The following is a 27,728-nucleotide window of genomic DNA, read 5'->3' on the forward strand; positions in this document are numbered from 1 at the left end:
CTTTATTTACGACACTATTATTTACGCCATCTTTATTAGGCTCGGGCGGGGCGGAGAAAGTCTGCGCAAGAGCAAGGCTTTCCCTCAGATCACCAAGGTCCGAGCCTCCATTTTCAGAGGCGACAACTACCTCCCACTGGGGCCCCCCCCACTCTCTCACAGTGAGGCAGGATTTAGGCTGCACACCTGGGTGGCCCTGGACTCCAGCAGCCTAGGGGTAGGGGAATGGGGGGGGGGCTTAAATGAGGTGAGCGTTTTGTGGGGGTAGTGCGGAGTTTCTCAAGGAAGCCACAGGGCACTTGCATCCCAGGAAATTCAGAAGTGCTGTTAGTCCAGTTCTGACAATCTGAACTCTTCCTCCTCTAAGCTGAAATCTGAGAGACATTCTTCCTCCCCTTGGCCATACTGCTTCCAAGAAAAGTAGCCGACCTACAAAATGAACACCAGTTAGGGTGGTGGGAGGGAACACCATTTTACAGTTAGTTTTTAAATGTTACCATTTCCTCTAAATTCTCAGTATCCATGTGTGATTATTAATTCATCTCTATTAGATAGGGACTACCACTGAATCAGAGATGAATCCAAAATTTCTATAGAAGGGAGGGTGAGCAATTCATTCTGGGAAAGAGGTCTGAAACCAAGTGAAAATAGCCCTTCACAATAGCATGGGAAAATGTCCCTCAACCCACCTTGGTTCAACATAGCCATTAATCTAGAAAAGTAACAATTCAACTTTTCAGAGATCTATCCTATGTGCACGCATGGAAAAGACACTTAGGATGTTAAAGCCACCATGTTAAATAATTTTCTTGAAGTACTGTAACTGACAGCCAATTTGCTTCCTTCACAGCCTTTTTTATAATCTATTTTATTTTAGTCCTTGTTTATTGTCTGGCGTGACATCTAGCATGTGAATTCCAAGGACAAAGGGACTGTGTCTTATTCCCAGTGTCTAACACATAGTAATGGCTTTTAAGTGGAACTGATTCCAAAATTGGCCTCATTTAGGAATTGATCTGTTGTTATAACCATATAATCAGGTTTCTGAAATCTTTAGCGTCAATATTGAATCCCTTGCACATTTCACAGGAAGTTAGACTTCTTAAAATCCAAACTTGGAGAAGTTTGAATTTTCCTTGAATGGTTTGATTTAATTGGATTAAAATAAATATTTTGCAGAGAGAAAAACTTCAAATACTTTTTCAGAACATAACCACCTTTTCCTTCTCTGCTTTTTTTCCCTTTAAAACAAACCTCACAACTTTGGGGTGAGTTAAATAATCAGAAATATATTCCCAAATTAAGTTCTCAACGACATGAAAGATTTTTTGCTCTCTCCCTTTTTAAAAACATCCTATATGTAGTAAATTAGTATGTTCTTATAGAAATTACGTTGGCAATTTAATCCCTAATTCAGGGTATCCATATAATTGATTTATAGAAAGGTTCTTCAGCAAAATATTTCATACTAAATATATATGAGGTGCTGAGAGCTGGGTAATACACCTTAATTAAAAAGCATACTAGTTTTCAAATGCTGTAGCATAATCACACTTATAGTCATGGTTATATTTTTCCAAACTCCCTGGGATCCTGTTTCAGGAGAGTTCTAAATAGCCTGCCTCTCTCCTCTCCTATGTCCACAACTGTAGAGTACTCTGGCCCTCAAGCCTGCTCTGTTTCAAATAAGGGGTTAATGCCAAGGGCCAGGACCTCAAGAAAAGCCCTAGAAATTCCTTGCACTCAAAAAGAGTTTCAGAGTTCCACATTCCCTATGGATGACAGAGCTGACTGTGTATGCCAGTCTTCCAAACCCTGCTGGTTGTTTGAATTATGGCTATATTGGCTATGTAACCCTTGAGCTTTTTCTCCACATACTTGAATTATATCCTGTAGTTCTTCAGTCTTGGCATCCGTGATCTCTTCACAGGGTTTATACACCACAGCTATTTTACCACTTTCTGAAATAAAGTTAACATGGATCAATTCAGAATTTTCTTATTCTAAAATTTCCTGTATATAATGGTAGCACCCAGTAATTATACATTCTTTTGATTTCTAAAATCAAAAAAGAGCATTTTCCTAGAAGTTCCCTCATCTCACAATTTAGTGTTTTTTTTTTTTATCGCGCCTATTCATGAAAAAATAAATCTGAAGTATCAACTCCATTTGGTTCAAAAAACTTTATGACCTTAGACATAGGAACTAAGGAATAATGACATAGGAAGTAAAAACTGCGGAAACAAAAATGTTCAATTATAATATGACTAAATAGTAACGCATTCAGTAGGGGGCAAAGTGAGTTCAAACCTGGGACAGAGACTATTGGATGATAGTAGGTAAATCATATTAGAAGCAAGGTAAATGTCTACTCCCTGGGAACCAAAATTCTACTAGCTACAATAGAGAGAGAGAAGAGAGACAGGAGAGTGAGGGGAAGGGGAGAGAGAGAGAGAAAAAAAAGAGAGGGAGATACCTTATAGACAATACAACTTCCTTCAAGGCAAACTAGAGCCACAAGGCTTTTTTATCTAAGGTGTTCAAGGGATACCTTAACATATTAGGGAGAGGTAAACAACCCAGACATTTAGTTTGGTTCTTAAAGGTTGTTCTTACTCAGGGTTGACAGCTGAATAAGATTCTATATGATGACCAGGGAAGTCAACCTTCACCAGAAGGGCTCATATGCCAAAAGGCAGAAACCTATCCTGAGTCAACTCTTACAAGCAAATAAGGTGTCAACAACTTAAGCTAGGTTTCTCAGTCTCTAAGCCTGCAGGGCTGTGAAGCGGAGAAGCCATTCTGTTTGGGGACTCTTTACTAATCATAAAGTTTTCTCTGGGCACAGCCTGTAGCATTCACACTACTGTAGAACTCAACAGGAAACACTACTTTAGAACTCAACACTATTCAATAGCATGACAACTTTCAAGGCTCACAAAAACATAGCTGATTATTATTTAAGAATCATATTCATCCAATATGTCACTGCCAGAAACAAAAAAAAAAACTGAATTGATTCCAAAAACATAATCTAATAAATTCTCCAAAAGGAAAACAACAATGATAACAGTTAACATATTTTGTCTGTTTACCATGTTCCAGGAGTAATTCTAAGCTTTTTACATTCATCGTCCCATTTACTCTTACAATATCCCCTATGAGGTAAGCTGAATTACTAACCCTATTTTACAGATAAAATGGCAGCTTAGAGTATTAAATACCTTCAAATATCTGTGACTATAAAACCTAAAATTGTATAAAACAATCTAAGAGACAAAGTTAGGACTCAAATACAGGTGTCCCAAACTTACAATCACTATATAGTAATTCCTCACTTCAGTGGCAAAACAATGTATAAGAAACTGATTTTATGATAGGCTAACCGGTATAAACGAGTTAAGTTCCCATGGCATCTTATCAACATTATAATGAAATGTTGTTGAATAAAATGTTATTTGAGGAAAACAAGTGAGAAAGAACTGGACTAAACACTGTGTGAAAGGAGGCATGTCATTCTACATCTGTAAACTGGAAACAATAAAATTTTCTGTCATTTTTCTCACAAATGCCATAAGCACAAATTTGAGACCACTGCTGTGAAAGCAGTGAATAAAGAATATGAAGTGTTTTGGATAACCATCATTTTCATCCAATTAACTTTTCGAAATGAGTTTATTTGCTCATTGAAACTGAAGTACTTGGACAATCAAGAAAGTCTTACCTAAAACCACAATCAACAGTTTCTGGAATGCATCTGAGATAGCCTTCTGAATAGCAAGTTTCTGGGTCATCTTCCTTTTCATAAGAAATGATAATGGCCCTAAATCCAATCAAAACAAATAGATTTAAAATGTGTATCCGAATGATAATTGATTTTTATGCTACGTTTAAAAATGCATCCATGATTTCTAGCTTACTGTCTTTGAGAGTAAGGGTAGGCACAATACAAGGGCATGGTTGAATGGCTCTATTTTAAATACATCCTGGCAAAGTACTTTTTACTGCTCCCATCTATTCCAGAAGTTCCTGAAGTACTGGAAGGAAGATGCAAGCCAAGAACGTGGCACAAATCTCACATCACTCACAGATTTCAAATGAACAAGTTGAAGGTATACTCCTAGAGACTCTACTTTCCTGTGCATCAGGGGTTGGAATCACACAGTGAGAAAGGGTTGGTGGTAGTACAGGTGATCTGGCCTCTCCCTGAGCATCACCCATTGGAGCCTAATTTACTCCATCCACTAACAGCCTTGCCCTGCCTTAAAACTCTAAGCCTGAGTGCTATGGATTGTAGGGAAAAACTCAGTACCCATCGGAAAGGGCACTTTCTAAGTATCTACATTTGACTCTTTTTCTCCTCAAGCCCTTATATAGGAAGCAAAGGACTGAACATTACATTAGAGTTTATTTTGCTAGAATAACTGAAGGCTATGTGATATCTGTATTTCAAGGGCTATTTTAGAACAAAGCAGGTTCTTAACCACAAGTGGAACAAACATAATTTTCCCTCTCCTAAGCAGCTCAGCAAGAAGTCAGATCTAAAATTTTAAAGCTAAAGGTTTTGTCAGGTATTGCCTAAAAACCTGTATTGTAAGGCAGAAAACTACCCAGGGCTTTAGTTTAGCAAGAGGAGATTTTGATGATATATCTGAAAAGATGAGTTTTAGATAGAAAGGAAAATAAAAGAGATTCCCCCCACCCACTGGAAACAGACCTTCCTCTAGCTTATCCAAAGACTCTTCGGCCATGCCAACTCCAGGACTCCTGCACTCATAGGACGGCAATATCACCTCTAAAGCACAGAAGAACTTCAGGCTTTGCTTCTGAAGTGGTGCTACGATATCTTCGTTTTCCCTTTCTTCAAGGTCAGAAAGAGCCTGAAGCTGTAAGGATTGTGAATTAAAGGTCCTCCCTAGGATCTCAATGAAGACTTCAAAATGTTTTGTGATTAGAAATAAAAGCTAAATTCCAGCAATCCCAGGTATCAGTTGAGCATCAAAATCAAGCGAGATTTGCAAATGAATTATTATTATTACTATAGAGATAACTACTTTATTATATACCATGCAAACATTTGAGAAAATTATGAACACTACCACCCAAGTCTATGAAATTATTAATTCTGGGTGACAGGCCAATATTCAGATACTTCCACTTAAAGGCCTCTCACATCTCCTCCCCACAACACAGTTCTATTCTTCACTCTAAAGTCTAGGATTTCAATGTTGAAAGGAGTCTAGTTAGTCAAAGAAAATCTACGAAGTTTACCTTTATGATCCTTTTTGACCATCCATTGAAACCAAAGTAGTAATTTGCCAATTCTTGGCATCGGGAGCTGTTTAGGGCAAGGGCCTCATGTTTAACTGCCTTATGTCTGGTGCCAAGACGAACCTAAAGACATGAGATAGACCTAAAAATATAACAACCTGCCGCAAAGACTTATTTTGAATACACCTGAGATTTACCAATACCAATTTCATAGAATAGTTGATAGTAAACTACTAGTTCATAGTAAACTGTAAATTAGTTATTATTTATTATTTTTAAGTCACAGTACTTTTCTGCATCATTTCCAGAGCCCTTGATTAACTGGAAGATTTCCCTGACCTCTGGTGGTGAAAGTGATGATAAAAGAAACTTAGAAAGCCCTGCACAAGCAAATGGTCTGTTGATTAAGTGAATGAAAGAATGAGCAAATAAGAAAATGAAATTACTCCTTCCAAATTAAGCTGCCTACTAGGAAGGAGAAATGAAGATAGATTTTTAAGTGCTGAGTGCTATGGGGAAGCTAGTCTGTATGGTAAATCATAGTAGAGCTGTTCTGGACAACTAGGAAGCTTCAGAAGCTCTCTAACCCCTGGACAGTAGACAGCTGCCACCTTGGGTAACCTTGCCATACTTCTTGTCAGCAACCATTTTCCTTCATGATACTGAAAACAAAAACAAAAACAAACAAAGAAAAAAACCCTCTCAGATGCCTTAGGCCTTTCCTTGATTTTAAGGTGTTCATCTATTTCTGTATTTATAAAAGGCAAAAAAGACAGGAATCATATGTACCTGCCAAAGTATAAAAAACACATAATTAAACTAGACAACGGGAGTTGGGGGTAGTAACTCAAGGCTCTGCATTAAGGAAAGAAATTGAAAATGAATGCCCTCTCCCCTCAACTATATATTGATTTGTAGACCATTTCCTTTACCACTCTACCAGTGGCGGGCTTTATGCTGTAAAAATCTCAAAGCCTAAAGCTTATGAAATGGCATTAATGTCCAATGAGAGAGAAAAAACTCATTACTCACTGATACCAAGTAATTTTTTCCTAATTTTTTTCAGTACCACCTGTAATATCTGAATGCCTACGTGAAATGGTCACAGGCTATAAGCAGGTCATAGTCTGCAAATTAAAGAACGACTGACAAGTAATTATTTCAATAACAGGGCATACAGAAGTCAAGGTAGTACACCTGGAGTCACAATGAGGAGAGTTCTCAGATTTGATGAAGGTTAAATCAACAAGGAAAGGAATATAGGTAAGAATAGGCAGCAAAGTCAGTAAAAAGCCAGAACAAGAAACCAATCAGAGAAGCTCACGAAGACATACGATTATAAAGCAAAAAGTTTGGGAAATCTAAGCCTCACTTACTTATTCATCGGAATTAAAACGGTCCTTGAAAAAGGAATGATGGTTGAATTTAGGCACATAATAAAATACAAGTCTGGGGCTCTGGGAAAGTAAAATTGGATGGCACGTTAATATGGAATAAGATTTCTACAATGTATTAAAGAAGTTTTAACCATTTTGAGGGAAGTGAAAAGAGTTCTGAATAGGCAGCTTGAGTGATGAGGAGGAGGAGAAGGAAGCATCTGTTATGTTACAACTGACTAAAGATCCTGTCAAACTCACCTATTTTCAGTCCACATAAAAGTAAATATAAGCAAGACTTCTCATGAAGATTTCTTAAATGAAGGGGCAGCATAATATGGCATGGGGCTTAACATTAGTAAGTTTAGGTTTGACTTCTAGCTTCTTCATTTACTGTCACGAACCTTAAGTAAGTCCCTTAACCATCCTGAGTTCCAGTTTCTGCATCTAAAAAAAATTAGGAGACTGGTGTAGCAATGCAACTGAAAGCATTCTATAAACTAGAGTGCTGTAAAAATGCTAGCCTATTATTACTGAATTCAGCACTTCATTCTGATGGAACTAGTTATTCTATACTTGGACTCACCTTCACTGGAGATTTCTGAAAAAGGTGCTTCTGGTCGCACGCTATTTGGGCTGTGTGGGCAGCCCTGGCTGAATAAAACTTGATGATGGCATAGAAACCAGGACGGGCCACTGCAGCGTTTGGGAAGACTCGGACTGAATACAGAAGGCCAAACTGGGAGAACACTGTGAACAGAGAATGCTGTGGGGTGGTCCCACACCAAGTAAGTGCATGAAATATTACACCCAGAAAACAAAATTTCTCATTCCCTCCTATTCCCTAAGGCCACCGTGGAGAGGGTGCAACTCAAAACGCTTCTCATTTCATGAACAAGTTTTCCTCTGACGGCTTAACATTCAGAAGTATTAGAAGCAACATCTGCTAGCTATTGAGAGTTATCTGTTGGGGCGAGTTACTGCTGAGGTCCCCTCTAAAACTAAGATCCCTCTCAGCGAAGGCAAGGCGGGTAAAGTACTAAGGACGGACTCTCAGACTCGCAGTCACTGAGAGGCGGCTTCCATCCTTCCCTCCACCCTGGACCAGCTCACGTGCAAGTCCTCGGCCGTGGGTCCGGAGCTCAGCTCCCAAACCAGCAAAGTTTTGTCACTCTCAATAGGAACCGCAAAAGGTACCAACTCCGCCATCCTACCGTCACTGCGCGTGCGCGGCTGAGGTTCAAGTGGCACTGCGCCTGCGCAAGGCGCACCCGCGCTTTTTTCAAAGTGACTCGTGCGAGGGGCGGGGCCAGCTCGACATCGGACGTCTACCTCGCCCCGCCCACTCAGACCAGTCTCAGCCTCCAGTGCCCCTCCTACAGCCGCACCACTCCGCTGTGGTAGAGTTTTGAGTTTCTCTGTTCAAGTGTATTTTAAGGGTAGAGTCCCAAGGATCGAAGGGTAGGGACATTTTTATAGCAGCTGGCTTCATCTTCACTCCTAGAGATGATTAGAGTTGTAGATAGCATTACCTACTGAACTTAAAAATTCAGGTTTCCTGACTGTGTGATGGATGCCTCTGTGTGAGAAATGACCACTAAAGATGCAATCCTTTGACTTAAACGTTTTCGTGAGTATTAAATATGTAAATCAAGGTATAACTCATTAAGCCATTAACAATCTAGCACGAATATCTTTTTTAAAATTCCTTAATTTTCCTACATGATACTGGTAAATTGTGAATGTGTGTGCCTTTGAGGTCAGATGATGTGGAAATTGGGAAGCAACGTGAGGTGGAGAGAAAATTTTGGAAAAATCAAATAGTTGGCCTTAGTAGGGCACTAACATTGGAGCACATGGTTCCTGAGAAGGAATGTTCTAGGCTTCCTGATACTGGGCTATTTTGTGAGTACCTCACTGAGCGGGAAAGTTGGTCCTAAAAATCCCTACTTTAATCCTAGAATGTCAGAGCCAGAAGGAACCTTACAAAACAGGTCTCCTGGGGTTCCTAAACAACAATCAACTGGGCTGTAATGAAGTTTTCATCTGTCCTTGGCAAAATGAGAAAAAGACACTACAATCGGGATTTTAATTTTTTTTTTCATAAAACGAAATCTATTCTATTTTATTATCTACAAGTATGACCTCCCTGCAATTCTGATGCTAAAAATTGTTTTATGAAGAGACGCTAATAGAGGATCGTTATTTTGATTAATATTCTTACTCGGGTATTAAAATAAAACAGTTGGAAATCTTTTCGTGGTCTTAATTTTTTTGACATTTTATTGATCTGTGAATTCTAAAAGTCTAGGGATCATTGAATATTCCAGTCTCTCATTTTGTAGCTGAAGCAGTTAAAGGCCAAAATAACACTTCAGTCGGACAAGACTGATGGTGGCTATATGCAGGATGTTCCTCCGATGCCCCTTTTCTGCCTTCGCATTGCCCTAAGCAGGTTCTGCTCCACATCAGCACCTTCCAAGCAAATCAGATCCCGCTCAAAGAAGTTTTCAAATCTAAATTCTAACCCGTCCTTCCAAAGTACTCTAAAATCATCGACACCTAGCACCTTTTCTCCCATTCCACCACTACTTTGTCCACTTCAATACACCTGATCCTTAGCCCCACCCATTACTTACTTTTGAGCTTTTTCTTTTACTTCCAAGATAGTTAGCTTTGGAGGAATTACTTGGATCCTGATACTGTTTCAAACCAACAATTATCGATTTTACTATCCATTTCATTATCCATTGTATTCATTATATGTATCCATTCATTGTATCCATTATTCATGTATGTCTCTGCTTCTCCACCTAGATTATGAACACCTCAAGAACAATAGCTTTATCTTCCTTCTTCTAGTTCCTAGCACACTCCTACTATATTGAGTACGTACGTATATGTAGAATTAATGAGTAAATTAACACATTCTTTGCACAAGGAATGTTTTAATAATTCTAAAAATATAGAAACATCTTCATTATGGTCCTCTTGGTTTGCAAATGATAGTCAGGAACCAGGGGCCCGGGCCTGGATGAAAACAAGGAGGAAGCATTAGAAAACCATTTATTCCTGGGGTTCTGGTCAGTTTTCTTTGTAAATGGGAAGGAAAGAAAATAACAAGAAATGGAAGAAAGAGGAAAAAGAAATAAAATATTCCCAAGGGAGGAAAGTTTTGGAATGACTCCACAGCAGGCCTGCCCCCTGTCTCATCCCAGGCGACATCCTGTCATCCAGTAGGAGAGTGGCCGGCCTGAACAGTGTATCCTCCATGCTACCCTGTGGAGAGAAAAACAAAAGTGGTTCTTGGTTCCCACTCAGTAGCTGCTTCTCCACACATGCGACGCAGCTCTTAGTCTTCCACACAGAGCAACGTCCAGAATCCCTTTCATTCCTAGCTCTCTCATCTGTCTGTATACATCTCCCATGTGCAACCATTGACTCTCCCTCCAGAAAGGCTCAGTCCTAACAGTCATGTGGCAGCCATGATTGTATCGCTTTAATTGCTCCCATGGCTACAGCTAGTTGAACAAAGTGAGGACCCAAAGTCAAAGCTGAACTAATCAGATTCTCTATCCCAGGCACTCAGACTGAGACCGAGCTTAGTCAGTTACTCTGATTGCTTAGGATGTTTGAGCATAAACTTGGGCAGCTGTAGTCTGTCTTGTGGACTGTGGAGCAGAGAAACCTGGTCTGCATAGGGAGTGAGTGAAGCAAACACACCATGAGAAGCCTGCCAGAGAAAGCTTGCTGACATCAAGCCCTGCTTCTATTTTCTTCTCGAGGCCCCCAGCTGTACCCCTTGTGTTGGCTCAGCCAGACACTGACTACCTTTCCCTCAGTTAGCTCAGGTTGTTTTATTAATGCAACCAAAAGTGTCTTGTTTCATCCAATACCAGAGAAAGAACAAGATCCTAGGTCTTCTAAGTCAGAGTTCCAAGCTCTGTCACTATCCCACACTTTTCTAAACTGCAGAATGGGTCTAGTCCTTGCCTACTGTCTCTTTCTCTGTCACCACAACTTTCTTGGGGCTCTGACTGCTAACTTAGTCCTACAGTGTCTTCCTTACCAGTTCTTCATCCCCCCTGCTCCAGACACAATCTTTTTTGCACAGTGGATGGTTGAGAGAAGATTGGGGCGCAGTAGTTCTGAAAAGGAGAAAGAGAATACCTGTGAGAGCACCAGGGATAGTCCCCAAGCCGAGGCAGACACTGGCTCTCCCTGCCCAGGCGTGTGCCACCTGGGGGCTGAGTACTTCCAGATTAGGCAAGGCCCCCCTCCCAGAGGCCCACTTAGACATCCTGACAATGGCTGCTAGAGGTCAGGGGTGGCCTAAGGTGGGAGCGTAAGGGTCAAGAGGACTGACATTTGGGCCTGTTTACTACCATAGTTCCTAGCCAGAGTAGCTGGTAGTTTACCCAAAGTTTGGTGGTTTGTAAGGAAATGAAATGCCAAAATGGGCAGCACAGAGACCAAGGTGAAGTCCTGCATAATGGGGGAGGTTCTCCCAGTGAAGAGCCAGGGACATTGATCAGAGTATGAAAGAAGAGGTGAGGTAGAGAGTCACGAACTTGAGGAGCCCGAGGTGTGGAGTTTGCACTTGGCCTTTGGTCAGAACATTATCCAAAGACAGTACTATTTAGTGGTTAGTGCTGAGCCTCCAGGACCACCAATCTGGCATTCAGCACTGATTGTATGAGCTTCAGTTTGCTCATCTGTAAAGTGGGGATTGTAATAGTTTCTACTGCATGGAAAATTGGATAAAATGAGCTATTCATGTAATATTATGTATAGAATATGTATATATTATTAAGTATATATTATGCTCCGAATAAATGTTGGCTGCTTCTACTGCTCTACTGCTACTGTCTGTGCAGAGCCTTTCTGGATCCCACTCAAAGACCCTGCAGAATCTCCTAACAGGACAGGCAGTAGGGCCACTAGTTAAACCCTCTGCTCACTAAAGTAATCTTCCGATTCCTTGAGCCATCCCTCTGGGGGCATTCCCAGGCTGTGAGTGGGAAGACAAATTTTGTGAGTAAAGTCTGGTCATCCCTCTCACCTCTTCCACCCTGGGGCCCTGGACAGACCTTGACACTCTGTGCGGCAAATGTTTTCCGAGTGACTCCGGTAGTCGTTGCACCAGTAGTGGCTGTTGATCTGGAAGATGCCATAGTCAAAGCTGCCATCTGCATTCTCATTTATCTTTGATATGTTGAATTTGCTTTCCACAAAAGCCAGGCATAGCCCTTCAAACAGGGAGAAGAGGGTGTTTAGAGGGGGCCAAGCTGAGAAAGAAGAGAGATGGAGGAGAAAGGAAGATGAAGAATCAAAAGAAAGGAACAAGGCCTAAGAGGCGAGTGGGCTAGGAATACCCCTTAGCTTCTCCTGTCATTCTTCAGTCCATCCACCAAGCCATCAGTGTAACCATTCATCTGTCCATCTGTCCCTCCATGCTTCTGGCACTTAATAATCACCTACTGTGTGCCAGGAACTGTGTAAAGCCCAGTGAGGGACATTTAGCTGGGTCAAATGCAGCTGCTGCCTTCAAAGGGCCTGTAGTGTAAGAATGAAGATAAGTACCTAAAAAAGTCCTCAAAACAAGGTAAAAAGAGAAATTCGTGAGACAAGTATGTACAAATTCTGGGCAAGAGAGAGATTTCCCTCCCATGGAGCAGGACGAAGCCTTTGCGTAGACTGTTTACTCTGCATGGAATGCTTTTCCCCTAGACTTTTGGATGTCCAGGTCCTGTACTTCATTTGGCACTGCTCAATGTCACCTTCTCAAAGAGATTTTCCTTTATTTCTTCTTCTAGGACAGTGTCACCTTTCACTGCCCCTGCTTTATTCTCCTGCATAGCATTTATCGCCACCAGGAAGCGCTTCGTAGATCTTTGCACTTGTTTATTGCTCATCTCTTCCCTAGAATGTGAACACTATAAGGGAAAGAGCTTTGTTCATATCCCCAGCACCTAAGATAGTTCCTGGGACATAATAAGTGCTCAGTTAATAATCGTTGAATAAATATGGAATGTCGAGAAAGGTTTCTTGGGGAGGGCTGCTTTTTGAACTTAGGTTTCAAAGATGAGAGAGAGAGAGGAAGATGGCCACATAGGGTATGACCAGGCAAGGAGGACGGGAAGGGATGGGAGGCGCGAAGAAATGGCACTCACAGTCGGTCAGGGAGTAGCCCTCAAACCCATCCAGGTCCTCCTGTTGCAGCACCTTGGCCAAGTCACAGCGGTTGATGAGTCTGGCCTTACTAATGGTAACGAGGCAACTGACCAAGGAGATGAGGAGTGCCCTTGTCATCATCGTTGGAGGGGAGGAGGTGCAGCTGAGGGCCTTCAGTTTTTAGGGTCTCACAGACTTCCCGCTGGTCTTCTCTAAGTCTCCGAGGAATCTGGGGAGAGCAGCCAATGTCCTTGCTCACTCACTGCTCCCCACCTGGCTGTTTCCAGTCTCTTTTTTTCTCATTTATTATGTAGGACTCTGGCCAGGGATGCATAACCTGTATTTAATCCTGAGGAAACATCGGACAAAGCGGAACAGAGGAAACTTCTATAAAACAACTGGCCTATATCCTTCAAAACAGTCAATGCCATGAAAACAAAGAATGGGGCTATTTCTGTCGCTAAGGACGTGTGTGTGCACTCGCACACGTGCTTTTCCCCTTAAACTATGTATATGTTCTCAAAGGCCTTCGTTCTTCTATCCACTAGCTTCATAAGTCAGGCCTGAAGGAGCTTCTGCTTGGGCAAGATGGCTACCCTGATAGCCTTCTTTCCTCATAGATCTAAGACACTCCACACTAGCCTGAGCTTGAAACCATTCTTTTGCTTCTCTCTCTCACCCTAGAGTTGCCAGATTTAGCGAATAAAATTACAAATGCCCAGTTATAATAGAATTTCGGACAAACAGCAAATACTTTTTTAGTATAATTATGTCTCGTGCAACCCTACCCTGCCCTGACTCAGTAGGTTCCTTCAGAGACAGGTGTCACTGAGCCTCAGGAAGCAGGGAGCTTCATCTCTGCCCATGAAGTCTCCTCTTGGGGTCCCCTTGGGGGAGACAGTGGTTCTGGCAGGTACATTCCTACCTTCCCTTCTGAAGCTTACCTTTCTCCTATCCCTCTCTGACCCCAGGTCCCAGCGGGCCCAGAGATTTCTGTGAGAATTTGTAGAACAAAGCCGTTTGGGTAGGAGCCTCGTCTTCTTCACAAACTATACTCAGCCGTACTTGGCTCACAGCTCTCCATGTTCTAAAGAAGGTGGGAATGCTGCCCACCTCCCCCTGGCCTTCTAGAACCCAGTTCTGTGATGTCATCACTCTCTTGGAAATACCAGTCTTAACCATGCAAATTGACTCTGTCTGGAGGCTATTACAGCTTCAGGCAGAAATGACAAATGGGTCTAGGAGGATGGGTGACAGCTGTGATGAAAATCACTGGGTGGGAAAGGGTAGAGAGCAATGGGTGTTTTGTCTGCCCACCTTCCCTCCCCCCCCCCCCCCCCCCGCTTCTGGGAACAGTGCTACCTTTAGGGGAGCTCCATCCACGGGGTTTTAGTGGGGGGCTGTGATTCATAGGGCTCTGCCTTCCAGGGGACAGTATATTTTGAATTGAAGCTAAGTGGAGCAGCTCATCTTCTCACGGGAAGCCTGCTGGTGCAAGGCCGGAAGCCAACAGTTTGGAATCATGTGGCTATAGCCCAGCTGAGAGGATAAGCTTCCTTGAGGAGGAAGCAGGGTCCAGACAGGCTTCCAATCCCAGAGACCACCTTCTCTGAGATCTAAACACACTCTTGCCCTGACCGAAATCCTGCAACTCAATAAATGCCCCTTCTCATGTAAACAAGTTTGAGTCGCGTTTCTGTCATTTGTAACCAAAAGAGACCTGCCGAGTAGAGTCAGGGTGGGGTTAGCCATCTACGGAATGATGACCTGACAACCTGTCATCTCTCCATGAAGGTCACATATCTTGATATCATTAGTCACCAAAGAAGTCTGGGAGACATTTCCACCAATTGTAGCAAAAAGGAGGCAAGAGAAAGTTTTGATACTCGTAGCCACTCTACCCTCTGAACCAGGAAGGCAGGGTCTGACAGAAAGAAAGTAGGAAGCACTTTCTAAGTAGGCAGTGCTGCCTGGTACCTTCGGTACGCTCCATCTGTGGACTGCTCCCAGTGGGCCTGCAGCACACTGCATCCTGGTATGTGAAGCCAGCCGGGGCTCGCAGCTCGGGTGGAGGTAGAGGAGGAGGGCATCACTTTATGAGAGATAATTTGTAGCCGAAAATCTGCAGGCGCCTCAGACGACCCAAATAAACTCATGTGTACAGAGCTAGAGTCCTGGTTGGGAAGAGAGTCTTCCCTAGCCCAGGACTGCTGGAAATTTGGCTATGGGAAGGTCTTCCCGTAGCTTGAATCTTAAAGGGGATGATGTCTGTGCTCAAAGGGCGACTGGAGGGACCCTCTACTCTCACCTCCCCAAATGTGACAGACATAGCCCTGGGTGGCTTCGTACCCACTCGAGGAACTGGATAACCCATCTGGGGCCCATTCATAAATTCTGAACGTCACAGCCTGGGGTAAGAAGGCAAACTGAGGCCACAGATCATCTGTCTAAACGTTTACAGGTTGACAAATATTTATTTAAAAGAATAGAATTTTTAAATGTGTATAAAGTTATGATTTGTAGAAGATTGAAAGTTAGCAAATGCCAAAGACAATCAGATTTAATTTCTATTGCATGTGTCTGGGTGCTCTGTTGATGGGCTGACCATGTTGGGATAAGTAATAAATATATATATAACTCATAAATGTTTATAACTATTCCATGAAATTTATTTTTCTTATCCTCCTTTGAGCAAAAATCACTAATTTTGTTATTATCAAGATTTAAAAATATATTTAAGGATTAAAAACTTAATCATATTCAATACAAAAATTTAAATATATTTTCATAAAAATAGAAATTTATGTAAATTTTTTAAATTAATTTTTTGATATGTTCTTCCAAAAGTTAGCATTTTAAAATAGTTAATAAATCAAAAGGCAAAATACAAATTAGGATTGATGCATATCACATTTGTATATCAAAATTACATAAATCCTAATATTTTATTTCATTTTTGAAAGCATAATTCAATTTTAAGTAACTTTTAATTTTAAAATTTAAATTTTATTTAAATTATAAATTTAACTGAAATTTTAATTAAAAAATGTAAGTAACTTTTTAAATAAAAATGTTAAAATTCATAATTCTAGCATTCAATGTCCATCTAGTTGCCAGTGTAAAGAATCGGTATCACGTTATGTCTAAAGTCTAGACATACAGACAAATTTGAGAGTAATGTGTAATGTGATTTAGTAATGTTTCAAAAATGTTCTGAGCTTCCATTTAAAACGGAGGCAAATACTGTACTAATTCATGCGTATCTCTGGAACCACTCATAGGAACATGAAAACCGAAGAAATTTACACTCGGTGCTAGCAGAAGGTATTTCATTGTGTTCAAATCTGTTGCTGTCCTGCTGTCTGAGAGGAAAGCGCTGGCAAATTCATTAATTTGTCTTTTCTCTTACTTAAGTACTTTTCCGCTCAAAGCCTCTCTGCACGCCACAGCAGGATCTGGCTGGGGGCCCCCGAAGCTCTCATTATACCTTCAGAAGCAGTTGTCTTTCTGCCCCATGGACAGAAAGTAAGATGTAAAGAAGCATCTCCCTGGAGCCCAAACATGTTTTAGGGTTAAGTCATGCTGTGCCAGTGCTGAGTACCAGATCCTGAGTGACAGAGCCATCTGTGGTCCTTAATAAATCTAAGGGGGACCCTAAAGTATAAAAACCAGGTAGGAGCTCTTCTTGCCAGTTCTAAAGGGAATCCTGGAAAAGTATGCTTCTGGGAATCAATTACTATAGAAAACAGAGGAAAATTTGAGAAAATATCTGCTTCGAGTTTTCAATAAAATATGAGACTCCCCCCCCCCCAAATGATATAGCCTGCTGAAATACAGAATACAGAGAACTGCAGAAAAGTCCGTTAAGGCTGTAGCTGCACCTTTGAAAATTTCCCCCAGATGCAGAGCAGAAAGACATATGGAAAACAATGAAATAAGAGGATGAATATGGACAACGAAGATTAGAGATTTACTCTGGGATAAAGACACCAGTGCTGAAAAAGGTAAGTGTGCAGATCTGGTGGGTCTTCTACATCCTAGAAAAAAATACATGAAATGACAGTCACCTTAGACATATTCAAACAATATATAAATAAGACTGAATTGTTGGCTTTATTATCAGGCTTGTACTTTACCCCCACGGCATATATACATTCTCAGATACTTTACAAATTGATTATGAATGAGGCTAAAAAGAATACCTCACTATCTCCCAAAGGAAAAACTACATAGATTTCATAATCTGGCTACAATTAATAAAAACCTAATTTCTTACAACTGTGAAAGAAACACACACATACACACATACACACGCACACTTTTCCCCTCACTGGGTCAAAGGCAAATTAAAATCTGGACAAACGATTTTCTAAAACCATGAAAATGACATTAAAATATTAAGTTTATGAAACTATAGAATTGATATCAGTTTAATAAAAGGGAGTTATGGGTCTTCCTTCGTCAGGTAGATTCAGAAGTGGAGAAAAACTTCTTCCACATCGCCATCTTCAGGCCAACTCGCTGCTCAATTTATCAAGTGGCCACTAGAGGCCAGCAGCGGCCCATGCACAGGAAGCCGGGGTTGTAGGGCACCCATACAGAATTCCCTCCTCTATGCTCCAGGGTTGGTGGGGCGGAGGGTATAAGGAGGAAGAATGTAAGCCAATATCTCCATTTTACACAGTAATAGAGCAAGGATTTGAGATGTGATTTCTTTAGTTCCCAATTCCACTTTTTTGGCCTTCAACACCAGGAGACCTCCCTGTGCTACCATATCTTTTCATTAAAAGTGTCCCGTCTCCAGTGAGGCAGCAGCCATTGCTCCAGGCTGTCATTTGCAGGGCTGATGTGGAGTAGTTGGAGATGGCCTTTGGAAGACGTTCCAGGCTGGGAGTACTCTGTATTGACCTTCCACCTTTCCTGAAATCCCACTATAATAAAACAAGGCAAGATTCCATTATCAGACATTGCAACATCACAGGCTTAGACAACCAGGCTGATGAATGAAACACTGGAAAGATCATTTTTATGAGGGAGAGAAGATTTAATTGGGGGTGGGGAAGTAATGCTGGAGCACCCATGGGATGCTACAATGGAGGCATCTCAATACAAATGATTGACAATGCACATTGAGCCCTCCCAGTGTGTGAGGCACAAGGCTAAACAGTAAATGCAGTAAATCAGGCAGAGGTCAGGAGGGGACTCACAGTTTAGGCCCAGGTGCTGGGCTGTAGCTGTTTACATCCCTGCTGCCCTAGGTCCTGGGGCTTGGGCAGGAAGGGGTCAGAAGAGCTGTAGAGCCTGTTGGTGAGTACCTGCTGCTGCAGCCACAGTGGGCATTTTGTAACTAAACACTGCATCTGCCCAGGAAGACACATTGGCGTAAGAAAGCGTGTGTGCTTGCTGTCGAGGACAGGCACAGACCCAAAGGCCAACTGCTTGATGCTGTGAAAAGCATCCTCAAGATGATGAGTCCAGGGTCAGGCTGCCTTTTCCCAGGGAGGCAGTGAAGTGGCTGATAACAACTGCCTTTTTTTCTCTACTTTAAAAAAGCTCTTTAATTTTTTTTTTTTTTTACTACAGAATAACATGCATGTAGAAAAGTATAGAAATCGTACAGCCCTACACCCAAGTGGCCAGCACCCAGATCAAGAACTAGAACATTTCCACAACCCCAGAAAACCCCAAGTGTCCCCTTTTCGTTACTACCCCCTTCCTATCCTCCCAACTCTACTCTTCTCCCTTTCGCAGGCCTCCAACACCACCCTTATTCTTGGCGTCTAAAAAATCTTTCCAGGGGATTCCATATTCAATGTGGAGAATCACTTTTTATAACAATGGTTATCAAACTTGGTTGCCTGTTAGAATCAGCTGGAGAATCTCTGCCTTTTGAGGTGGAAAAGGGAACTGAGCCAGCTAAGAGACAGTATGGTATAGAGGAGCAACTTGGGAGCCAGAAAGGCCTTCCACTTACCAGCCCTATGACCTCGATTGAGTTCCTTCACCTCTCTGAGCTTCATCTGTGAAATGGGAATACTGTCACGTGCCCTGCAGAGGTAAGGCTGAGAGACAGAGGGTGTGAGCCCAGGCACAGGTAGGGTGGATGTGTGGCAGCTACTATTGTCATTTTTATTAAAGGTGAGGAGCCCTAGGAAGACTGCAAGCCCTTCTTTATGAAGCTGGGACCCAGTCTGGGGACAATGGACACAAGGCTGTGTTTATAAGAGGGTCAACAGGTTGTGTTGATGAGAAGTCAGAGTCTTTCTAGGGAACATGAGAAAATTCCAGGGACAGCAGAGATTCTAAGCCGAAGCTGACGAGCAGCGGCTGCCAGCTCGCACAGCTGCGACAGCACCAGGCAGCAGCTGTGCGTGAACTTGGGCAGGCCCAGCTTTGGCCAAGCCAATTCTCCTCCCTCAACAAGAACAGCAATAAGCTGCCGGTTGTAGGCTGACTCTGGGAGCTACTGATGGAGAAAGACTCGATCTTTGTTGAGCACCTACTTTGTGCCAGACGCTGAGCATTCATTCATGTTTTTGATCCTGTGAGGTGGGCCACACTCACCCCATTTAACACTCTGAGGCTTAGAGACATCAGGGCCTGCCTACCTTGCAGAGCCTCTGTGTTGGGCTACAGGGCCAGCAGCCCTCAGGGTGTGCTATGTACACAAAAGACCAGGTGACCCCTCGTGTGATTAGATGCTCTGTCATTTCCGTACTTTTTCTACTTTTTCCCAAAATGAAAGTATTACTTTGAAAGATGATTACTTACCTTTTTTTTACAAGATTACAATGTTCACTATAGAACATAGAGAAACTACAGATAATCAAAAAGAAAAAAAAAAAGTCTCTCATAGCCCCATCCTACAGAGATGAGCACTGTTAATTTTTGGCATCTATTGTTCAGATACGGGCATGTGTGCATGTGCATGTAGAAATTTACCAACAAGGAGTTATGTATGCAGAACACTCTGTTAGATAATGTGCTTTGCTTCACTTAACAATACATAGTGGCCATAATTCTATGCCACTGATTATTCTCCTACAACAGTGGTTCTGCATTGGAACCCGGCCCGTCCCCCGGGCAGGCGGGGGACACCTACGTATGGACGTGAGGGTTGCGCCCCTACTCGGGTTTCATGGGTCTGGGCTGGGCTTGTGCTGTGGGACTTTTAGGCGCCCCAGGTGGTGCCAACGTGCCGCCAAGTGTGAGCGCCCCCCCCCCCGCCCCCGCCAAGTGTGAGCGCCAGCGCCACCCTCCCCCGCCCCCCCAACCCCCCCCCCCCACCGTGCTGTAGCGCCATTTTTCAGTAGTGGCCTCGCATTCTGTTTGCTGAAGGGATCCACTGTCGTTCGATCAGTCTCCTGGCTCCAAGTTTTCACCAGGATAACCAGGAGTTAGCACTTTTTTTTTGTTTCTGTAAAAGGCCAGATAATAGATATTTAGCCTTTATGAGACATGAAGTCTCATCATTACCTTTCGCCTGGTCAGTCGCAGTAGCCTCCAACCTGGCTTCCCCATGGTTGCAAGAGTGACCATTTTCCTCCCCCCCCCAAAATATATTATTTTACTTTGTATAAAAGTTATACGTGATCATTGTCAAAATTTAGAAAAAAAAAAACAGAGTTTTTTTTTTTTTTCAATCCAAGGGAATGTATATACGTCTCCACTCAAAGTCGCTTGTGTCCTGGTGCCCACCTACTCTTCAGCCTTCTCCGCTGACACTCCTCCTCACTGCCGCCCACCCCTGGGTCTCTGTGACGACAGCCACGTGCTCCTCCAGGCCTCTGAGCTGTAGCAGATGCGTTTTCCTCCGCAGATTGCTCTTCCTGCCCTTCTTGCCTGAGTTCTCCTCAGTTCTCCCTGCCGCTGTTTCTCCAGCACATCATGACACACACCTGAAAGTGGCTGGGATCACTGTGCCCAGGACGAGGGCAGAGAGGGACGCTGACGCACGCAGGATGCTGTCGCGTTCTTCTGCTTGACCCTGAAGCAGCCCGGGTCCTAACCCTCGCCTCTCTGCAGCCTCAAATATTCCCCACAGTGTCTGAGCTAAATAGGGAACCACCGATTCCCCCAAGCCTTCCGATTAGGGGTTGGCATCTTGCTACATTCTTCTGCTGTGATGACTGGCAGCGAGGCTGATGCACAAATGGCTAACCCAGGAGGATCTTCCTCTTCCTTTTCCTTCCTTCAGGCTTGTTCTTTCGACTCAGGAAGCCAGATGCTTTGGAGTTTAATTACATGCTGCAGTTGGAAGCACAGAATGTCGGAGCCAAAAAGGAAGAAACTTATTATAAATAACAGCTACCAGCATTTAGTGAACACTTACTTTGTGCCAGGCACAGTGCCAGGCCCACTTCTACGCATTACCTCATTTAACCTTCTCAACAATTCTAGGAGGCAGACACCATCACCATCCCTGTTCTTCAGGGAAGGAAACTGAGGGTGAAGGAAGGTTACAGGGCATTTCCCCAATTGTGCTGAGTGGTTCATGGTGGCAAAAAATATTAGGTGGTGTTAGGAAAAAAAGAGTTCCATTGTTAAATGCTGCATTCCCCGCCCCCCACCCCCAGGGAATTCACAATGCATGCCAATATACTAAGTGCCCTGAGGAGTCCTGTAGTAAAGAAATCTGTTTAAAATGGTCAGGGTCACTTCTGTTGCAGGTCTCACCAAACTGTTAATCGGGAAAGCAATGTTTGGGGAATGCAGATATTACTCATGCTTCGCATTTTATGGAGGGAGAAAGGGAGGTCCAGGCAGTGCTTCAGGGGCAGACCAGGCACAGATCTTGGGCCTTGTGCCCTCTGTACCCCACAGGAAACATACAGCAGAGGAAGGCAAACTATGGCCCACCCGGCCCACTATCTGATTTTGTAAATAAAGTTTTATTGAAAATTATCTGATCTAGCTCCCTGCTTTACATATAAGCCAACTAAGGCCCAGCGAGGAGCTGAGTTGTCCAAGATCCCACGGCCAATTAGGGGCAGAGGCCGACATAGATCCCAGCTCTTTAAAATCCAGGTATTCTCCAAAACACACATCAGACATTTGGCAGGAGGTAGAGTATGAAGTTCCATGATACCTGTGATACATGTTTGAGGCATTTCACCTGCTGCTTTGGGTAAAGTTCTCCTGGCCTGAACTTCCTGGGGACCTCCTCTGCACTCCACCTGTGTCTCCTAGAAGGCTGAACAGGACAATCCGTGTTTATTTAAGTTCTGTACCCAATGCAGGAAAACGTTATTAACTTCACCTCTGCCAATGTGAAACGTGAGATCATTTGGACAGGAACCTGGCAGAAGGTAACCTTTGCCCGTTCCAGGAAGAGTTTGCCAAGTGAATAGCGTAAACAGGAGACTAAGGGAGTTCTTTGAAACCACTTCAGAAAATAAATTATGTTCAAGAGCTCTTGGGCCTCCCCAAAGTATGCTGTCATATTTTAGTCACCTATTTACATTTTTCTCATGTGCGTGTGTGTGTGAGTGTGTGTACAGTTGAATAAACAAATGAAATTATTCTTATCTCATCATTAAAATGTCTCATGCATAGAGTACTTTATTAACCTTGTTTCAAATGTGAACAATTTAAAATATCTACAAATTTAAACATGTTAGTTCAGATAGGACCATCCAGCAAGTGGTAGTAACCAGGAAGGTTTTATTAATCTCTGAATATAGGGGAAGGAGGTGTCTTACTGACCAAGGTAGGCCAGAGGGCTAAAGGTTCATCTAGAAGCAGCTGTAGGGACAATAGGGCATAAACGGTGGCCTCTGAATGAAGGCTCTTCCTGGGACAGTCAGACTGCCCAGATGGCCTTTCCAGAGCTGAGAGCCGCAGACTTGTCACTGAGTTGGAGGGTAAAAATAGTCCTGTGTGGGTGGCGGCTGTGCCCAGAGGCACTGGCTTCCTTGTCTCTAGAGCGGGGAGGCAGCCCAGTAGACAAGCGCCTTCTTAGGCTCTTCAGGCCTCTCCCAGTTGGAGAGGGTGGGTCTTTCCCTAATAATGAAGCACCTCTCGCACACAAACACCAAGTGCTGGAAAGAGCCGGGGCTGGGGTAGAAGGCAGCTAATGGCTTAAATCTTGGCTGCGCCAGTTACCAGCTCTGTGACCTCAGGCAAGATTTTTCTCCTTTCTGAGCCTCTCTTTTCTCATCTGTCAAATGGGGCTAATGGTTTCTTTCTGTAAGGCTTGCTGTGAAGATGAAATGACAATGACAGCTAACACGTTTCACTCTGCGACCTCACTCTTCTGTCTCCCTCCCAATCAACAGTTGCTAGGTTTCCAACACATTTTTCAAGAGTAACTCAGAGGCAAGCCAGTGACTACGTCATGAGGACACTCATGAGAAGGTCTAAATGGCCAGGAACTGAGGCCTTGAGACAACAGCCATATCAGGGGGTTCATATTGGAAGCACATCTGTTACCCCCCAATCAAGCTTCAGATGGACTGTGGTCCTGGCCACCATCTTGGATGACCTCATGTGACCTTCCCAGGGGATATGGAGTACGCAGTATTTAACGATAGAACTCTTTAGTAAATTTAGCAAATATTTATTATTTCATACAGTTTCTAAGGGCCAGGATCAGGAAGCAGCTTAGCTGGGTGCAGCAATGAATGACTAATACACTTACCTTCCAGAGTTATGATAAGAATTAAGAGTCAGTGCACATCAAATAGCAACCAGACTTGCTGGGACCAGTGGCTCTGGAAAAGGTAGGAGGGAGAAGCAGAAGGAGAGAACACTGGATAGAGGACACCTGGCTGGTTCCAGGCCAGGCAGGCACCCCACTCTTTTACTCTAGGGGTGGGGGGGATGAGTATGAGAGACTGAATACAAACAGATAATGTCCAGACCATATATAAAAATAGAACCGTGATCCGTTACCTGCAGAAACAGCCAGGAAACCAACCACGGCTGCTATAGCAATCAGCCAAAATGGCCAGGCCTTGATCAATAACTGACAGCTTCCCTAATTTTGCTCATACATCTAATATAGGACATACTGGAGAAAGTCAAAAATGCTCCCCTAATCAATCACATCAGATGTCCTGCTTCAAGTTAGCCCACTTCCACTGTCCCCCTGCCAACAGCCTCTAATCAGGGCACATCTGAAGCTTTCCCTTCTTTTCTGCCATAAAGCTTTCCCACTCCTCTGCCTGCTTTTGAGCATCTACCAAACTCAAGTGATGGTGGCTGACTCCCTTGTTGTAGCAAGTTCTGAATAAATAGCTTTTGCATGTTTTCATTTGGATAGTTTTTGTTTATTTCCACAAGCCCAAGTTCTCTCTTTACCTTCCTGCTCCCAGGGAATAGACAACATCTTCCTCTCCCCGCCCAGGTATCCAGAGAAAACAGCTCAGATGATGGAAGAGAGGGGGGAATAGGAATAATTAAGAATGTAGCTTTGGAACAGGACAGATCAGGACTCAGATTCTGGTTCTGCTGTTTAACCAGCTGTGTGGTCTTGAGTAAGTCAATCAACCACTCTAACTTCTGTTTCTTCATGTCAAGGAGACAATCCAGGGGAACTCAAGGGCTGGTGTAAGAATTCCGTGAAGTAGTATATTTGATGCCTTGAGTATATGATAGATGCTTAATAAAGGAAAGACCATCGGCCTCTTCATAGCCTCTTGCAGGGGTAGGCAGGTCCTTGTACCCTTCTTTTACTCACACTACCTTTGTCTGTGTAGTAGACAACCTGACCTCAGCTGGACAGAGTCAAGGGCATGGACTCCAAGTCCAAGGTCTATCAGAAATCAGAGGACGGTCTCAGGAGAAGGATGGACAAAGGACATAACAAAGGAGCATTTCTCTAAAGGAATCCAACTGGTCAAAAGCAGAGGACAAATGTCTGGGTCAGGTACCTGTCATCGTCCTGTCTGTCCTGGCTCTGAGAGGTGGTCAGAGGAGACTGATGCTCAGAAAACTCTGAGTGCTCTTGTGCCAGGCTGCTTTCCTAGGACTGAGGAGGGCGAGCCAATCTTGTGTGTGTGTGTATGTGTGTGTGTGTGTGTGTGTGTGTGTGTATGCATGTGCATCAGTTTCATCATCTTTAAAATGAGAAATTTGATAGCTTCCCAGGACACACATGCACATGCATGAATTAGTGTTCTGCTAATGGTGGGTGGGCAGGGTGGTGGCTTTGAGATGCTCAAAGGCTGGGGGAATCTGAAATCCCCTCACTCTAATTTGCCAAGCCTTTTCCATCCACTTCTCTCTCTCTCCGCCGCTACCACTGGAATCCAAGCCTACAGCCAGCATCTTTTGTCTGGGTTATTGCAAAGCTTCCTAAATGCTTTCCTTCCACAAAAAGCAAAGAACACAAATTAACACAAAGGTGAGAAACCATCCCCTATCCCATAAATTCCGGCATAGATTTATAAAATAATGACAACAACCAGGATTGGAAGCAATGTCCTCTTCCCCACAGGACTGGAGTGTAAACTGGTCCATTTCTGGAGAGCAATTTGGTAGGATATAATTTTTTGATTCTATGGGTCCATTTTTCCAAAATGTAATATAAGTAAAACATTACAATTTCTGCACAAAGACTGTTACAAAGCTCTTCATAGAAATATTTCTGATGCAAAAAGGCAGCGGGGGGGGGGGGGGGGTGTTGGACAACTCTAATATCCTGAAATCAAGACCTCGGTTGAACATGTTGTAGATGTCTGCAACTTGGAACACCACTTCTTCACTAAAAACGATGTTACAGTAGTTCTCAAAGTGTGGTCAGCAACAGCAGCATGAGCATCACGTGGCAATTTGCTAGAAATGCACATTCTGGAGCCCCACACCAGACTTACTGATTCAGAAGCTCTGGGCTGGGCCCGGCAATCTGGGTTTTAACAAATCCTTCTGCAGTTCAGAACCACTATTGTAGATGAATATTATAGTGAAAAGATATACTGTTAAATGACAAAAGGTTACAAAACGGCGTGTGTGAACATGGCATCTCTATCTTGAGTATATGTGTATAGAGAGACACAGAAAAAGGCCCAGACTTTATACCAAGGTGGTAACATCCCCACCCTCTGGGGAGCAGGATAATGAGGTTTTCAACTTTTCATTTTGCTAATCCATAGTTTCTAGCTACTTTACAAAAAAATGAAGGGAAAAAGAAAAGCTGCAATAATTTATTTTTAAATTTAAAAAAATCAAATGGGGCAGGGCGGGGGCGGGGTGGGAAGGAAGCAGACCGCTCTCCTCACCTCCACTGCCTTGAGCTCCGGTGAAACACGGAGGACCAGGGAAGGGCGGCACCGGACAAGTTCGGGCGACCCAGGGTCACGGCCCCAAAGAAGAAAGGGGAAAGGGATCACAGCTACTCCTCTGATGTCTGGGATGACTTGCTAGAGAGAAGAGATTTGGATAGGCTTCAGGAAATCTCGGAATGGGAGCCTTGGGGAGATTTTTCCAGCTCGGCACAGTCCGCAGCTGCCCCGAGGGGGACGACCTTCGCCCGCCCGAGGGCAGCGCTGCCCACATCTCCAGATCCCTTCCAGCCTTGGGACTTTGGGGGTGCTGCGCTCGCTCTCCAGAGCCGCGGCGGGTCGCGGGGCAGGGGGAGGGGAAAGCCAGAGAGAAGGGGCGGGGCCGTTGCTAGGGGAGGGGCGGCGGGGCCCGGGATCCCTGCAGCAGGCGACCGCGACCAGCGCTTTGCTCTCCGGCTCCGTCTTCTGCGCCGCCTGTTGCTCGCTCCTCCTGGCTGCCGCTTCCCGCCCAGTGCCCAGGGACAGGCGACGCGAGAAGGTGCCGGCGCTCGGGCAGCCTCCCGTCTCCCTCCTTTCCCCGCTCACAGGTGGACGCGAGCGTCTCCCAGAGCGCGGACGCCGGCGAGCCCCGCTGTGCGCCCCGCGCTGCGCGCCGAGACCCCCGGCGGCGAGCGGCTATGAACGCGACCTTCCTGAACCACAGCGGCCTGGAGGCGGCGGGCGGTTTGGGCGGCGGCGGCGCGGCCGCCCTAGGGAACCGCAGCCACGGGCTGGGCACGTGGCTGGGCTGCTGCCCCGGGGGCGCGCCGCTGGCCGCCGGCGACGCGCTTCCAGCCGGGCTGGAGCCCGACGAGCGTAGTCTGTGGGTGTCGCGCGTGGCGCAGATCGCCGTGCTCTGCGTGCTGTCGCTCACCGTGGTCTTCGGCGTGTTCTTCCTGGGCTGCAACCTGCTCATCAAGTCGGAGAGCATGATCAACTTTCTGGTGCAGGAGCGCCGGCCCTCCAAGGACGTGGGCGCCGCCATCCTGGGGCTCTACTGAGCGCCGCCGCCTCGGCCGCCCTCGCCGGCGTCTCTGGGAGGACACGGAAGGGAGGCGAGGACCCTCGGCCCTTCCCCGGGCCCTGCGCGCGGGGCTCGAGGCGGCGGCGCGGCAAGCGACTTCCACACCGCGTTCCGTCCTGTGTGCGCTTCGGCGTTGGGCGGGGGGAGGTTGGGGTTCTTAATCGTTTTTTAAAAAATAAGTGCGGGGCAATATGGGCGAGGTTGTGAGATGCAACTTGGCGCTGCGGTCACTCGCGAGGGAGATTTGTTTGATGTCGGTGGGGAGGGGGGAGGGGGCACTGTTGACGAGTCGGAGTAGCCGAGCTTTTTGACCTGATTTTGCGTTTGAAAAGGAATCTTGTAATAAAACTGCAGCCGTCGGGCTTTTGGCCCCTTCCCATCCGAGCCTCTGTGGGGTGCGTATTGGGGGGGTGTGTTGGCGGGGGAGCGGGGAGGGCGGGCCGTGTGTACCCTAGCGGCAAGCACTTGAATGAAGCCTGTCACCAGCCGCCTGGCCGCGGGACTGGTGGCCGTCGGGGCAGGTTGGGGACTCCTGAAGCCCCACTCCGAAGAGGAGAAAAGGAACCGTTTCAGCCAGCCGCGGAGCCACAAGTCCCGCAGGATGGCCGGCCAGCTGGTGAG

At 44.6% G+C, this 27,728-nt stretch overlaps 3 protein-coding genes across 3 annotated transcripts; 1 reads left to right on the top strand and 2 right to left on the bottom strand.

Annotated features, from left to right (window-relative positions):
- Positions 1-17: 17 nt before the first annotated feature.
- On the bottom strand, positions 18-7,876 carry RDM1 (RAD52 motif containing 1). The gene is made up of 7 exons (XM_016139818.2): positions 7,761-7,876; positions 7,234-7,413; positions 5,272-5,394; positions 4,718-4,886; positions 3,725-3,823; positions 1,879-1,961; positions 18-429 (listed from the first exon to the last, which is right to left on the bottom strand). The coding sequence occupies exons 1-7, from the start codon at positions 7,854-7,856 to the stop codon at positions 328-330; spliced, it is 852 nt and encodes a 283-aa protein (XP_015995304.1). The 5' UTR covers positions 7,857-7,876; the 3' UTR covers positions 18-327.
- A 1,980-nt stretch (positions 7,877-9,856) lies between these two features.
- LYZL6 (lysozyme like 6) lies at positions 9,857-20,342 on the bottom strand. Its single transcript, XM_016139640.2, is given in 8 exon segments — positions 9,857-9,926; positions 10,717-10,795; positions 11,738-11,896; positions 12,821-12,980; positions 12,982-13,050; positions 13,747-13,791; positions 13,793-13,870; positions 20,298-20,342. Coding segments are annotated over 8 exon segments (705 nt in total).
- A 6,379-nt stretch (positions 20,343-26,721) lies between these two features.
- Positions 26,722-27,486, top strand: RPRML (reprimo like). The gene has a single exon (XM_016139641.2). It carries the CDS (start codon positions 26,722-26,724, stop codon positions 27,082-27,084), a length of 363 nt encoding a protein of 120 aa, XP_015995127.1. The 3' UTR covers positions 27,085-27,486.
- The last annotated feature ends 242 nt before the right edge of the window (positions 27,487-27,728 follow it).

The sequence above is a fragment of the Rousettus aegyptiacus genome, unplaced genomic scaffold (assembly GCF_014176215.1).
Source record: "Rousettus aegyptiacus isolate mRouAeg1 unplaced genomic scaffold, mRouAeg1.p scaffold_m13_p_6, whole genome shotgun sequence".
In the NCBI taxonomy this organism is placed as follows: domain Eukaryota; kingdom Metazoa; phylum Chordata; class Mammalia; order Chiroptera; family Pteropodidae; genus Rousettus; species Rousettus aegyptiacus.

Coding starts and splice junctions, on each gene's coding strand:
- RDM1 (XM_016139818.2), bottom strand. CDS start 7,856: ATGGCGGAGTTGGTACCTTTTGCGGTTCCTATTGAGAGTGACAAAACT. Junction 5,395..7,233: donor TTCAGAAATCTCCAGTGAAG/GTGAGTCCAAGT, acceptor TCATGTCTTTAG/GTTCGTCTTGGCACCAGACA. Junction 1,962..3,724: donor ACTGTTGATTGTGGTTTTAG/GTAAGACTTTCT, acceptor ACTTTATTTCAG/AAAGTGGTAAAATAGCTGTG.
- RPRML (XM_016139641.2), top strand. CDS start 26,722: ATGAACGCGACCTTCCTGAACCACAGCGGCCTGGAGGCGGCGGGCGGT.